The sequence below is a fragment of the Prionailurus viverrinus genome, chromosome E1 (genome assembly GCF_022837055.1).
Source record: "Prionailurus viverrinus isolate Anna chromosome E1, UM_Priviv_1.0, whole genome shotgun sequence".
Taxonomy (NCBI): domain Eukaryota; kingdom Metazoa; phylum Chordata; class Mammalia; order Carnivora; family Felidae; genus Prionailurus; species Prionailurus viverrinus.
The window spans coordinates 47977017-47992934 of NC_062574.1; the positions used below are offsets into that span (position 1 = coordinate 47977017).

General features: G+C 44.6%; 1 protein-coding gene across 6 annotated transcripts in view; it reads right to left on the reverse strand.

The window, feature by feature from the left end:
* Nucleotides 1-15632, reverse strand: part of RNF157 (ring finger protein 157) — an 84541-nt gene extending 68909 nt beyond the window's left edge. For 4 of the 6 annotated variants that reach the window (XM_047832583.1, XM_047832582.1, XM_047832584.1 and 1 more), the window contains exon 1: nucleotides 15369-15632. In XM_047832583.1, coding sequence (XP_047688539.1) covers nucleotides 15369-15456 — 88 coding nt within the window. In that variant the 5' untranslated portion in view covers nucleotides 15457-15632. Of the gene's footprint in view, nucleotides 1-9775; nucleotides 10006-15368 lie in introns of those variants that run through there. The other 2 variants (XM_047832581.1, XM_047832585.1) reach the window with 2 other exon arrangements.
* Nucleotides 15633-15918: the final 286 nt, after the last annotated feature.

Below are 15918 nucleotides of genomic sequence, written 5' to 3' on the forward strand. Positions count from 1 at the left end.
GCCCTTATAAATCAAACTCATGGGGCGCCTGGGTGGCTCAGTCGGTTAAGTGTCCGACTTCAGCTTAGGCCATGATCTTGCGATTTGTGAGTTCGAGCCCCGCATCGGGCTCTGTGCTGATGGCTCAGAGCCTGGAGCCTGCTTCGGATTCTGTGTCTCTCTCTCTCTCTCTGCCCCTCCCATGTTCATGCTCTGTCTCTCTGTGTCTCTCAATAATAAATAAACGTTAAAAAAAAAATTTTTTTTAGGGGCGCCTGGGTGGCGCAGTCGGTTAAGCGTCCGACTTCAGCCAGGTCACGATCTCGCGGTCTGTGAGTTCGAGCCCCGCGTCAGGCTCTGGGCTGATGGCTCAGAGCCTGGAGCCTGTTTCCGATTCTGTGTCTCCCTCTCTCTCTGCCCCTCCCCCGTTCATGCTCTGTCTCTCTCTGTCCCAAAAATAAATTAAAAATGTTGAAAAAAAAAATTTAAAAAAAAAAAATTTTTTTTTAAATCAAACTCATTATTATTATGACCACATAATACCTCATAATAACCTCAATGTAACAACCCCATATCGAGGACTCACTCTATACCAGCACAGTACTAACAAGTACCACATAGGTTATTCTTCACAACAACCATATAAGGTAGGCAGTACAAATTTTTTTATTTTGCAGAAGAGATGGTAAATGCACAGAGAGGGTAAGTAATTTGTCCAGGATCACACAGCTAGTAAGAGGCAGTGTCAGGTCCCAAACCCAGCTATTTTTGTTACAGAGTTCCTATGTGTACTCTTAACCATTGTACTGTATTCCCATTGAATGCCCAGATTTAATGAACTGGTTCCCTACTGATAAACATTCCCTACTTTCTAGTTTACATTGTTTGCATGCTTTTTTTTCCCCTCCTGGGTATTGTTGTTGTTGCTATTTGATCTGGAATTTGTCCTTATAGACTGTGTGGGATAAGGGGTTAGTCTTTTTTTTTTTTTTTTTCCAAACGGGAAGCTTTACTAACACCATTTATTGAATATTCCATTACCCCCACTAAACTGAAAATCTATTTTTATCATGCTATATATACATACCTAGCTCCAGACTCTATTCTATTCTGAATGAGCACAATGAAGTGTTTTTGTTTGAGTACAATATAGTTTTGTTTTGTTTTTTAGTAGGCTCCATGCCCAACGTGGGGCCCAAACTCACAACCCTGAGATTCAGAGTCACATACTCTACTGACGGAGCAGGCCAGATGCCCCTGAGTACAATACAGTTTTAACAACTGTAGCTTTCCAATATTTAGAGCAAGGCGCACATCGACAGAGCCAAGCCTTCCCCCCATTTTCAAGGTACCAAACCTGCCTCTTCCACTTTGCGACATCCCCTCAAAATCCTTCAGCGTCACAAAAGCTTCACCACCTTGGGGTGCCGGGGTGGCTCAGTGGGTTAATCATGTAACTCTTAACTTTGAGTCAGATCACGATCTCACAGTTCTTGAGTCTGAGCCCCACGTCTGGCTCTGTGCTGACAGTGCAGAGCCTACTTGGGATTCTCTCTCTCTCCCCCTCTCTCTCAAAATCAATCAATAAAAAAATCCTTAAAGAAAAAAACAAAAACAAAAAACCAAAGTTTCAACACCTTCCAACTTCCCTATATTTCTATCCATACATTCTTCCGATCTCAAGAAGGTAGCGCTTTCCCCATTCCAAGGTTAACTTTTCCGCTTGAGTTCCCATTCCCAACTGCCTCTCCCTCCTCGAGACCTCATCAGCAACCTCCCTCTTTCTCAATATTGCCATTCCTCTGTCCACCATCTTTTTACTTGCCTTGCGCTGAAAGCATATTCTGGTCTCCCCAACTTAAAAAGCAAATACAAGAAGAGTTTCACCTGCCATGCCTTAAAATCCGCCCCCTGGGCCCGCATCCCTCATTCCCGCCTGCTCCCACCCACGGCCAGTAACTCCGCAGCTCTTCCAGTGGTTTCCGCCGCTCTGAATTCTCCCCTGCAACACCAGCGGGCCAAGTCTGTTCTCACACTTCCTTCACCCTTATGAGCGCTCAGAAGACTCCCACACTCATTTCTGAGGCTCCTTGTCCCTTGGCTCCCCAAACCCTCCCGGCCCTGAATCTCTTCTTACCTACCACTTGTTCCACGCTTTTGTGCAGCCCACAAACGCGGAAGTGTCTCTAAGAGCTCAGGTCCCTCCTTTCCTTTCATTCTTTCTCCCTCTCTCTTCCTCATAGAATCAAAGCAGAGGCTCTGACTTAAGGCACACGTGAATTTGCTCCTGGTGCCACCTCCTACCACTGTATGACCTAGGACAACTCATTTAACTTTTTTGAGCTGTGGTTTCTTTATTTGTAAAACGGATAGTAACACCTCTTTCAAAGGACTGTTGTCAGGCCCAGGGAGCAATCAATACACACGGGCTCCTCCTTTCCCATAACGCGACTCCCAAACATTTTCTTCTGATCCTTCTTTGGAGTTTCAGCCCAAATCTTTAACCACCTGCTGTATCTTTTCATCCGGGTAACCCCTCTTTGCTTCAAGTTCACCTTTATTGCCGGGAGGAGGGGGAATAAAGAGCATTTTATCTCAAGCGCTGTCAGCACAACTCCTCTGGGTGAAGGCATAATCTTTTTTTTTTTTTTTTTTTTTTTTTTGAATATACCTTAATGAGCTTCTGAGAAGGAAGAACAACACACCAAGGGTCCGTGTCCTTTTGTTACTGGTTGCAACTCAAACTGTCTTGTAACTTTTCTTCTCAGGAGAAAGGGTGAGAAGAAGAGTCAAAAAGGCAGAGAAATGACAGGATGAGAAAGGCTGGGGCTGGGGAACCTAAGAGCCAGTAAAACTCCGTAGCTGAAGTTCAGTTTAGGGCGATGCTGCTTGCTCCTCCTTTGTATTTCTGCGACGTAAACCCCAACTTCATTGCCCTCCACAGAATCTATACTTTGTTGGGGGGTTTTTATGTTTATTAATTTATCTTTGAGAGAGAGAGAGAGAGCGAGTGCTCGTGAGCACAAACATGCATGTGAGCAGGGGAGGGGCAGAGAGGAGAGAAAATCCCAAGCAGCAACAAGTTGCCAGCGCAGAGCCTGACTCGGGAGGGATCGATCCCACACGACCCGGGAGATCATGACCTGAGCAGAGACAAAGGGTCCGGTGCTTAACCGACTGAGCCACCCAGGCGCTCCGGAATCTACGCTTTCAGGGTTTTCTGTGAATGGAATTTTTTTGGAGAAACTGAAGAATGGACCGAAGTCACATTTACTGTGGGGCAAAGACAGCAAGCTGGAGCTCAGGAGCCAACATGACTATACCACGGGACATGCAGGAATTCGCAGAAATCTTGGAAGTGGCATTAGAAGTCTACACTCTATGATTTGGGGGGATTGGGAGGGGGGGTTCTGTCTAATTCTTCTAGATTCTAAGGAGCAGTAAAGCCCTGGATGACATTTGGAACTCACTTTAAAATTCTTTTTTTATTTTTCATTTTTGAGAGAGACAGAGAGGCAGAGAGAAAGGGAGACACAGAATCCAAAGCAGGCTCCAGGGGCTCGAACTCATATCATGACGTGAGCTGAAGTTGGACATCTAACCGACTGAGCCACCCAGGCGGCCCGTTTGGGACTCACTTGAAAAGCAGTTTCTTCCCCAGATTCTCAATTTCCGTCAATGGTGCTCACTTCTCTGGTCACCCAGCCTAAAAATGTCATAGTCATCAAAACCACAAAAACACTCAACGTGTGCTTTGTGCCAAGCATCCTTGTCAAGACCTCAGCCCTTTCCAAGTTCGGTTACAGTGGATTATCAGGTTATACTTCCCTAGCAAATCTCCATGCTTCTAGGTCTTTTTCTCCCTACAACCTATACCTCTAAGAGATAAATCTTCCTAAGAACATCACCTGGTTCCTCTCTCTTTTGGCTCCTACCCACCTCCCAAATTTTATTTCACGCTATCTTTCTACTAGAATTCCCTGCCTCAACCAACTTATCTATTCGCTATTCTCTAAATCCATCAAGAATACTGGCAAGTACACCTGAAACTAATACAACACTAGATGTTAACTGACATTAAAATAAAAACTTATAAAGGCCAAAACAAAACAAAACAAAAACAAAGCACACCAGCAAACTTCCAGGCCATTACTAATACTATTCTCCCTCTTGGGCTATTTGAGCGTTCTACCCTGCCTTCGATGTGTTCGGAACCATTGCTTTCTAGAACTCTACCCTTACTGATCAAGCTCTTTTCTGTATTTTACTCACTTGGCAGAAACCCCTGTGTAGTTACTTTTAACAGCTTTACTGAGGTATACTATACATCACATAAAATTCACCCATCATGGGGCACCTGGGTGGCTCAGTCGGTTAAGCGTCCGACTTCGGCTCAGGTCGTGATCTCACGGTTCGTGGGTTCGAGCCCCGGGTCGGGCTCTGTGCTGACGGCTCGGAGCCTGGAGCCTCCTTCGGATTCTGTGTCTCCTTCTCTCTCTGCCCCTCCCCAATTTGTGCCCTGTCTCTATCAAAAATAAATAAATGTAAAAAATAAATTTTTTTTTAATTCACCCATCATACATTTTAATGACTTTGGTAACTATCACCACCATCCACTTGAAAACATTTCCACCACCCCCAAAATGTTCCCTCGTGCCCGTTTACAACGAATTCCCACTCCCTTCCCCGGGCTTAGGCAAACACTGCTGTTTTCTAGCTGTATAAATTTGCCTTTTCTAGCCATTTCGTATAAATGGACTCACACAATATACAGTCTTAAATCTGGTTTCTAGCACTTAGCACAATGTTTTCGAGGTTAATCCGTGTAGTGCAGCATATATCACTAGTTCATTCCTTTAAATTGCTGAATAGCATTTCATTGTATGAATTTACCTCATTTTATTAATCCATTCACCAGCTGATGAACATTTGGATTACTTCCCATTTCTTGCCTATTCATAGATACAATGCTGCTATGGACATGCACATACATGTCTGTGTGTGAATCTTCTGGACACATTCGTTGAGAGTGGAATTCTAGATCATAAGGTAACTTTATGTTTAATTTTTTAAGACACTCCCAAACTCTTCCAAAGTGGCTGCTACCATTTTACATTCCTTTCAGAGGCGTACTAGGATTCCATTTCCATGCATTCCCACTAGCACTTGAGATCTTTTTCTTTTTTTTGACATCGTCTTTCTTATTGTAGCTCTCCTAGTGGTTGTGAACTGCTATCTCCTTGTGGTGTTTTTTTGTTTGTTTGTTTATTTATTTATTTTTGAGAAAGAGACAGAGAAAATGAGTGGAGGAGGGGCAGAGAGAGAGGGAAAGAGAGAATCCCAAGCAGGCTCCGCACTGTCAGCACGGAGCCCAATGTGAGGCTTGAACTCACAAACCTTGAGATCATGACTTGAGCGGAAAGCAAGAGTCAGAGGCTTAATCGGTTGAGCCACCCAGGTGCCCCTCATTGTGGTTTTGACTGTATTTTCCTAACGACTACTGGTAGTGAGCATCATTCTATGGGTTTATTAGCCATTCCTTTATCTTCTTTGGGGACATACCTATTCAATTCATTTGTCCATTTTTAAATTGGGTTGTCTTAACACTGTTGTTAGGGACGCCTGGATGGCTCGGTTGGTTGAGTGTATGACTCCAGCTCAGGTCATGATCTCACCGTTTGTGAGTTGGAGACCCGCATCAGTCTCTGTGCTGACGGCTTGGAGCCTGGAGCCTGCTTCAGGTTGTGTCTCCCTCTCTCTCCATCCCTCCCTCACCCACGCTCTGTCTCTCTCAAAAATAAACATTATAAATAAATAAATAAATAAATAAATAAATAAACAAACAAACAAAGACTGAGTTGTTAAAGTTCTTGGTATAGTCTAGATGCAAATCCTTTATCCATGTGTTTTGCAAATATTTTCATTCAGAAGATGGCTTGTCTTTTCATCTATCTTAATGTTTTCTGAAACAGAAACATGTTTAATTTTGGAGAAATCCAATTTATCAGTTTTTTCTCTTCTGGATAGTGTTTTTGGTGCTGTATCAAAGAACTCTTTCCCTAATCTGAGTCAAATAAATAATCTCTCCTGTATCTAGATCTTCTTTTAGGGGTTTTACAGCTTTAGTTCTTACATTTAGGTCCATTTTTTTAAACAGCTTTATTGACATATAATTCATACACCTTACAATTCACCTATTTAAAGTACACTATCCAGTGGCTTTTTAGTATATTCACAGAGTTATGCAACTCTTCACCATGATCGTATTAGTGGACATTTTCATGATACCAAAAAGAAACCCATTAGCAGTCACTCCCCATTTTCCCCTCCCCCAGTCACTGACACTCACTAATCTACTTTCTGTCTCAATGGATTTGTCTTTTGCAGACATTACGAATAAATGGATTATTCGATGTATACCATTTTGCATCTGGCTTTTCACTTAACATGAATGTTTTCAAGGTTCATCATGGTGTAGCAAATACCCTGTTATTGCCAAATAAAGTCCCATTGTGTGGACTTGTCACATGTTATCAGTTGTTCCATTTGCCAGTTGACGGACATTTGGGTTATTTCCACCTTTTAGCTATTACGAAAAATGCTGTCACAAACATTCATGTACATATTTTGGTGTGGATTTTCCCCATTTTTCTTGGGCATATATATACCTACGAATGGAATTGCCGAGTCATTTAAGGAACTGTCAAACCGTTTTCCAAAGCAACTGTGCTATTTTACATTTCTACCAGGAGGGTACCAGAATTTTAATTTCTCTACATCCTCACCAACACTTATTATTTCTTATATTGATTATAGCCACCCTAGTGGTTGTGAAGTGGTATCTAACTGTAGCTTTGATTTGCATTTCCCTAATGGCTAATGATGCTGTTTTCATGTGCTTATTTTCCATTTATGTATCCTTTTTTGGAGGAATGTCTATCAAGACCTTTGTTGCTTTTTTAAGGTTTGTCTTTTTCTTTTTTTCTGATTTTTTTTAATGTTTTATTTATTTTTGAGAGAGAGACAGAGCATGAGCAGGGGAGGGGCAGGGGAGAGGGAGACAGAACCGACAAAGCAGGCTCCAGGCTCTGAGCTGTCAGCACAGAGCCTGACATGGGGCTTGAACTCACAAACCGCGAGATCATGACCTGAGCCAAAGTCAGAATGCTTAACCAACTGAGCCACCCAGGCGCCCCAGGTTCTTTTTCTTATTGAATTGTACAAGTTCTTTATATATTCTTGATACAAATCCCTTAACATATATATGAATTGCAAATATTTTCTCCCATTCTGTGACTTGTGTCTTCATTCTATGATCCATTCTGAGTTAATTTTTGGTGAGGTAAGAAAGAGTTTAAGTTTATTGTTACTATTATTTTTTGCTTGTCATTATCCAAATGTCCCAGCACCATTTGTTGAAAAAAACTATTCTTTTCCTGTTGATAGGTCTTGGTACTTTTGTCAAAATCAACTGACCATGAACATAAGGTTTTATTTCTGCCTTAAAATTCTGTTCCATTGATCTATTATGACTTTTGTTGTGCCAATACCACACTGTGGTTTTATAGTAATTTTTTAAATTGGGTAGTACAAGTCCTTTAACTTCGTTAGTCTCTTTCTTTCTCTTTCTCTCTTTCTCTCTCTCTCTCTCTCTCCCTCCCTCCCTTCCTCTCTTCCTCCCTTCCTTTTTTAAAGATTTTTCAGGGCACCTGGGTGGCTCAGTTGGTTGAGCATCCAACTCTTGATTTTGGCTCAGGTCATGATCCCAGAGTCATGGGATCGAGCCCTGCATCAGGCTCTGTGCTGAGTGTAGAGTCTACGTAAGACTCTATGTCTCCCTCTGTCTCTGCCCCTACTCCACTCATGCTCAGCCTCCTTCTATCTCTCAAAAAGAAATGTTAAACAAAAAAAAATTAAAAAGAGAAAAAGAATCAGTTGGTCAATTTCTTTAGAAAAAGTTTGTTGGGAATTTGACTAAATTTTTAGATCAATTTGGAGAATATTGGCATCTTGACAATACTGAGTTTTCCAACATGAAGTGTTTAATTACTTAGATCTATTAAAACTTCTTTAGTTAAAGCATCAATCTCGGTAACATTGTAGAATTTTCAGTGTACAACTTTTATACTTTTTTTTTTAAGTTTATTTATTTATTTTGAGCCACAGTGTGTGCAAAAGCACAAGACTGAGCAGGGGAGGGGCAGAGAGGGAGAGAGAATTCCAAGCAAGCTCTGCGCTGCCAGCACAGAGCCTGAACCAGGGCTCAAACTCATGAAACCCTGAGATTATAACCTGAACCAAAACCAAGAGTCAGACACTTAACTGAATGAGCCACCCAGAAACTCGAGGATGAATTGCTTTCTTTCTTTTAAAAAAAAAATTTTTTTTTAATGTTTATTTATTTTTGAGAGAGAGACGGAGTGTAAGATGGGCAGAGCAGAGAGAAAGGCACAGAATCTAAAGCAGGCTCCAGGCTCTAAGCTGTCAGCACACAGCCTGATGCTGGGCTCAAACCCACGAACCACAAGATCATGACCTGAGCCAAAATCCGACACTCAACCAACTGAGCCAGCCAGGTGCCCCAGCTTTCTTAATTTCATTTTCAGATTATTCCTTGTGTGTAAAAATGCAATTGATTTTTATATATTGATCTTGTATGTATAATCTTCCTAACTCATTTATTGATTGTAGTAGTGTTGTGTGTGTGTGTGGAATCCTTGGTACTTTCTCATACAGGATCGTGTCACCTGTGAACAGAGTTTTACTTCTTCCTTTACACTCTGGGTGCCTTAAAAAAAATTTTTTTTAATATGTACCTGTGTTTATTTTGCCGTACTAGTCCGAATCTCCAATCAACACTAAATGACAAAAGCAGACATCCTTGCCTTGTTCCTGATCTTAGCAGGAAAGCATTCTGTATTTCATCATTAAGTATGATATGAGCTGCGGGCTTTTCAGAGATGCCCTTTATCAAATCGAGGAAGTTCCCTTCTATTCCCAGTTGGCTGAGTGTTCCTCATCTTGAAAAGGTTGGATTTGTCGCGTTTTATCTCCATTTATTGAAATAATCATGTAGTTTTTATTTTTTATTCTACTAATGTGATATATTAACATTAACCGATTTTCAGATATTAAACTAACCCTGCATTCCTGGGATATACCTCAGTTGGTGACGGTAGTCTGTATTCTTACTTACCTTCGTATGCCTGCATTCCACCTCTGACACTAGATTATAAGCACTGAAATTCTGGAAGATGCATAATTTTTAAATAATGATTTCTAAAGGTTATAACTTTTAGATTTTTTTTTTTTTTTAAATAGGTTTTGGGGCACCTGGGTGGCTCAGTCAGTTAAGCCTCCAACTCTTAGTTTTCAGAGGCTTGGTTTCGGGTCAGGTCATGATCTTGCAGTCTGTGAGTTCGAGCCACATCTGCACTGTCAGCACAGAGCCTGCTTGGGATTCTCTCTCTCTTCTTCTCTCTGACCCTTCCCTGCTCATGCTCACTCTCGCTCTCTCTCTCAAAATAAATAAATAAACTTAAAGAAAAAATTTTTTTAAAAAAGAGGTTTTCACAGCACAAGTACTCTTTCATCAACTAAAACCTCCAGCTTAGCACCTACTTCACAAGAATAATTAGTTAAAATAGGAAGCCACTATAGTTGTAAATTTTATGTGTCTTGGGTGGGCTATCATGCCCAGCTGTTTATCCAAACGTTAATCTAGATGTTGCTGTGATGGTATTTTGTAGATGTAATCAACATTTACAATTAGTTGACTTTAAAGAAAAGAAATTACCTTGATAATGTGGATGGGCCTCATCCAATCAGTGGAGGACTGTAAGAGCAAAAACCGAGGTTCCCCAGAGAAGAAGGAATTCTGTCTTAAGACTGAAAGAGAAATCCTGCCGGAGTTTCCAGTCTGCTAGCTTGCTCTACAGATTTCAGACTCATGACTACATCAATTCCTGTCTGTTTCCAGCTCGCTGACGGGCCTTATAAATTTTAGACTTGCCAGCTCCCACAATCACAGAAGACAATTCCTTAAAATAAAAAGTAAACATAAAAAAATAAATCTTTTTATTTTAAGGAACATACATATATTTTTTAAATATACATATATCTCCTATTGGTTCTGTTTCTTTGGAGAATCCTGACTGATACTGCCACCAAATAGCTTGTGTTGTTAATACTCCCTTCTGTGACCCATATCATGAATTACAAAGTTGATTTGAGAGCTATCCTGCTGCTTGCCAAAGGAATCCAAATCACTGAGCACAAGGATCAGAATCTATATACTGGTGCACAGTACAATGCATGATACATAGCAGGTGCTCAGTAAAGGTACATAAATGGTAATAAACAGAAAGAGAAAACATGCTAAAGAACAAAAGGATACAACCACCATCATATAAGGAAATCAAAGGCCCTAAATCTTAGAACAAAATCAAGAAGTAAAAGAAATCGGTCTGCTTTTAATGAAGTATAAATAAAACAAAAACACTGGAGGTTTCAGGGGCACCTGGGTGGCTCAACTGAGGGTCTGTCTGACTCTTGATTTCAGCTCAGGTCATGATCCTACAGTCGGGGGATTCTCTCCATCTTTCCCTCTGCCCCTCTCTCATACTGTTTCTCTCTATCTCTCAAATAAAAAATAGAAAATTGAAAAAATTAACAATAAATACTGGAGGTTTCAAGAGGAAAATCACTACATTTTAAGTGTTTGAAAAATAATGCTGACATTTGAACTCTTGACCTTGATGACCATCATTAAATGGAGGAACGTTTAGGTTTTTTATGGTATTCAGTGTATTTACTATGAATTTCAGGTTACTTTCTTTTTTTAATGTTTATTGCAGGGGAGGGGCAAAGAGAGAGAGAGCCTATCAGAAGTGGCCTCTATGCTGACAGAGTTCATGACCTGAGCTGAAGTCAGTTGCTTAACCGACTGAGCCACCAGGCACCCCAAGGAACTTACTTAATTTTAAAGTTATCAAACTGTCCCAGAACTGAACAATTCTTTATTTTGTAGTGAGTTACAGATTTTAAACTCCTTGGCTTCGAAACTAATATTAAATTGATGTTCCTAAAAACTAAGAGAAATTGTTATAACTATTTCACAGACAAGAGATGTTATCCATGCTTAAAAAACTGCTCTTGGGGCACCTGCGTGGCTCAGTCGGTTGAGCATCTGACTTGATTTTGGCTGAGGTCGGGATCACAGGGTTGTGGGACTGAGCGCTGTTTCTGGTTCCGCACTCAGTGTGGAGCCTGCTTGGGATTCTCTCTCTCTCTTTCTCTCTCTCTCTCTCTCTCTGCCTCTCCCCTGCCCACACTTGCATGCTCTCTCTCTAGCTCAAAATAAATAAACATTTAAAAAATAAAATCTTTGGGGTGTCTGGGTGGCTCGGTTGGTTAAGCATCTGACTTTGGCTCAGGTCATGATTTCACGGTTTATGGGTTCAAGCCCCACATCCAGCCCTGCACTGACAGCAAGCAGTCTGGAGCCTGCTTCAGATTCTGTGTCTTCCTCTCTCTCTCTGCTCCTCCCCCTCTTGTGCTCTTTCTTTCCAAAATAAATAAATAAACAAACATTAAAAATGTATACAAAATAAATAATAAATAAAATCTCTACAAAAAAAAGGTTTTAAAAAAAAGGTGCAGAACAGCCTAAATAGCATGTTATGCTTGTATTCGCACAAGAAACTGGAAGAATTCCAAAGAAACCAAAAGTGGTTACACAGGGATGGGAGGAGGTGTATGGGGAGAAACTGGGTGATGACCAGAGCAGTGAGAACAAGACTTTCACTTTATGGCTTTTCATTCTTTTAAACTTTGAATCATGTAACTTAGATTACTTATTCAAAAAATAAATAATTATAAAACAATTTAGGCTATCTCTCTCTAAAAAAAGAAGCCTAATTTTTTAAAGAAACTTCAGTTTCAACATGAAATCAGCTGTTTTCAGTAATTTCTAAAAAAATTTTTTAGGGGCACCTGGGTGCCTCAGTTGGTTAAGCGACCGACTTCTGCTCAGGTCATGATCTCGCAGTTTGTGAGTTCGAGCCCTGCGTCGGGCTCTGTGCTGACAGCTCAGAGCCTGGAGCCTACTTCAGATTCTGTGTTTCCCCCTGTCTCTACCCTTCCCCTGCTCACGCTCTGTGTCTCTCTGTCTCTCAATAATAAACGCTAAAAAAAATTTTTTTTAATTATTTTAATATTTACTTTTGAGACAGAGAGCGAGAGACACAGAGCACAAGGGGAGGGGGGGCAGAGAGAGGGAGACACAGAATCCGAAGCAGCTCCAGGCTCTGAGTTGTCAGCACAGAGCCCAACACGGTGCTCAAACCCACAATCATGACCTGCGCTGAAGTCAGATGCTTAACCGACTGAGCCGCCCAAGTGCCCCTGTTCTCAGTAATTTCTAAATGTTTCCATTTCAATGAGCATACAAAACTAAGGGGTTCCTCTAAAGACACAAACAAAAGAAAGCAATTTCTGCCAGGCACTGTAACTATCATCACAGGGCCAGATGACAGAGTTGCTTTCTGAAACTCTTCCACGGGCAGCAGAGTCTGAGACTTTCCAGGGAGTCAGGGCACGGTCTCAGTTTAGCTGGTCACCTGGCGAAAGCTGACTCTGTTATCTGCTTTGTCCTACTATCAGTACTGAAGATAAGAAGGCTTAAAATCAACCCAGTCTGATTCCTCAACAAGGACAGGCCTTTGAGTTCTGTTTCAGTCCTGATGCAGAGCAGCATCCTTTCCACAAGTCAATTTCTTTGCGAAAGGCAGAGGCTGATGGCTTAGAAAGAAGGGCCCTAACTTGATGGGTGACCTGGCCAGACTAATTTTCGTCTCTGGACTTCCACTTTCTTACCACCGACATGAGTGGGTCTTGGGCCAAATTCTCTCAAAGGTCCCTTTCAGGTCTACAATACTATCATCCCCATAAAAAGCCAAGTCGGTTTAAAGATCAGATGAAGGAAGGGGCACCTGGGTGGCTCCGTCGGTTAAGCGGCTAACTTCGGCTCAGGTCATGATCTCGCGGTCTGTGAGTTCGGGCCCCGTGTCGGGCTCTGTGCTGACAGCTCAGAGCCTGGAGCCTGTTTCGGATTCTGTGTCTCCCTCTCTCTGACCCTCCCCCTTTCATGCTCTGTCTCTCTCTGTCTCAAGAATAAATAAACGTTAAAAAATAAAAAAATAAAATAAAGATCAGATGAAGGGTGGGAAATGTCTCCAGACTAGAGCATATATGCACGTTCATAGAAATTCTCAAGTACACAAAGATGTGCTGGCTGGGACATGAATGTTCTGGTTCTTATCTTCTGTGTTTTATCTTCAACACAAATAATTTGGCCCTTTTGCTGTAAAGATTTCTCACATATAGAACTTCCAATTAGAAATGAGCTACGACTACTTAGCACTTTTAAAAGACTGGTGGAGTGGAGAGGATTACGTCAGACTGTCAGCACAAAGTGTGTTGCATAAGGAAAGTTTTAGTTTGGGGATACCTAGGTGGCTCAACTGGCTGAGGGCCTGACTTCGGCTCAGGCCATGATCTCCCAGTTCATGAGATCGAGTCCCGAGACGGGCTCTTCACTGACAATGTGGAGCCTGCTTGGGATTCTCTCTCTGCTCCTCCCCCAGCCTCTCTCTCTAAATAAATAAGTAGACATGGGGCGCCTGGGTGGCTCAGTCGGTTGAGCGTCCGACTTCAGCTCAGGTCACGATCTCACGGTTCGTGAGTTCGAGCCCCGCGTCAGGCTCTGGGCTGATGGCTCAGAGCCTGGAGCCTGCTTCTGATTCTGTGTCTCCCTCTCTCCCTGCCCCTCCCCCATTCATGCTCTGTCTCTCTCTGTCTCAAAAATAAATAAACATTAAAAAAAATTTAAATAAATAAGTAGACTTAATAAACAAATCTTTTTAAAAAGTTTTAGTTTGGTCCATTTTCCTTTTATGATCATCACCCAAGGCTCATACTTGTATTAATATCCTTTGGGGAACCGCCTTCTAGAGATTTACCCATGCTAATTCCCACACGTGAAGGGAGGGTGAATCCTCTTCTGAGACTGCAAACTCTACTGAAAACTCCAAGCTCAGCAAAACATGTTCCATACTCTGATCAATAAAAGCTAAGTGATTTCGGGGGGGGGGGGGGGGGGAATCCCCCACAAATACTTGTGCATATTTCTGTCCATTAAAAAGCAAAGTGAACGCTTCTATGGGCATTTTTTCATACAGTCCTAATTAGCTAGGGTTTTATTAAAACACTAGAGATCCTGCAGCTTTATCTTAGACTGTTCTAAAACGGCTCTTAATCATATTCAGCAAGGATTCATTCTTTGGCACAGCAGCAGCAAGACACAGCGCTGGCAGACAGTCTGCAGGGCGCAGGTTCATTGTCTGGTCCCTGCTTCCACCTGGCACACACTGGACACACTGCTGAGAAACCAGCTCATCTCATTAGCATGTCTTTACCCTGAGGCTCCCATCCTGACACCTCTCCAAGATCGCCCAAATCCTCATTAGGTCCCAGGCCAAAGAGAAGATGGTAGCCATCCGTCCCCCAGAAGTCTTGGGAAAAAGCAATGAAAAATCGCGAGCAAAGAGGTCATGCAGCAAGCAGTTCAGAACTGGCCGGTGCTCAATCCACTTGGGACCCTCTCCCCCTCCCTGGCAAAACCCTCCTCCACCTCCAACGCTTAGGCCACAACCCAGGGGCTGCAGACATCGCTCTTTTCAATGATTCTGACCACACACATAGTAACTTCTAGACATTCTAAATGCCTGTGCTCTGTCCCCTAGCTCTCCCCATTCCAAAAGCCAGGCCTGCCGCTACTCTGGCAAAGGGACAACCCGGGTGACTCTGATACTCAGATGCCCAAACGTTTCTGTGAAACACTTCTTTCTGCTTCTGACAGCTTCCTGAAAAGCGCCAGCCCGCAAACGCATTCTGGGCCTCCATCCTCCCGCAGGCAATGGAAGCTTTCCGCCCCCCCCCCCCCTCCCGCCACTCCACCCCTCCCCGAGAAACCTACTTCAAACCTTGCGTCCGCGCCTCCCTCTCCAGAGGCCTGGATGCGCGGGCCCCGGCCCTCGGCCCCCGTTTCGGACGCCAGGCCCGCCCCACCTAGCCCTCAGCACCCCCCGGCGGAAAGGGCGCACCGGGCGCCAAGAAGGGCCCCGCGGGCACCCCGCCCCTCCGGAGCCGCAGTCCCCGCCGCTCGCGTCTCTGTCACCGGGCAGACGGCCTGCAGGCCGCTCGCGTCCTCGGGCGGCGGGCCGGCCGGCCACCGCGGCTACCCCGCCAACGGCCCCGCCGCACCGGCCCGCAGACCTCCCCACCCCCCGGCCCCGGGGCGCGCCCAGCCCGCGCCCGCCGGCCCTCACCGGACTTGGGCGGGTAGCGGTACACGGAATTGGACGGGATGTCCACCTCCTCCACGCCCGCGTGCTGCCGGCTCGTCAGGGCCCCCATGGCGCTGCGCCCGCGCCGCCCTCTCGCCTCACCGCGGCCGCTCGCCCCGCGCGCGGTGCGGGGGTCGGCTGTCCGCCGCAGCCGGCTCCGCCTCGGCGCTGCGGCTCTGGCGGCGGGGAGCCCCCGGCGCGCCGCGCACCATCCTCCGCCGGGCCCCGCGGCGGCGCCTCTGCCGAGGGGGGTCTGCGCGCTGGGCCGGGGGCGCAGCCGCCGCCGCCGCCGCCGCCGCCGCCGCCTCGGGCCGCGTGATGTCAGCGGCAGCTGGAGCAGGGGGCCCGAGGCGGCCGCGGCCAATGGCGGGGCGGGGCGGGACGGGGCGGGGCGGGGCGGCGGCGCGCCAGCCAATGGGCGGGGGGATGCGGCGCGAGCTGCTGCCATCCGGGCGCGGGGAGACGGCCGGGGGCTCGCGGCCGCTGGCTGGGGCTGTGGGCTGCGGATCCGGCTCCTCCGACCGCCCGGCCC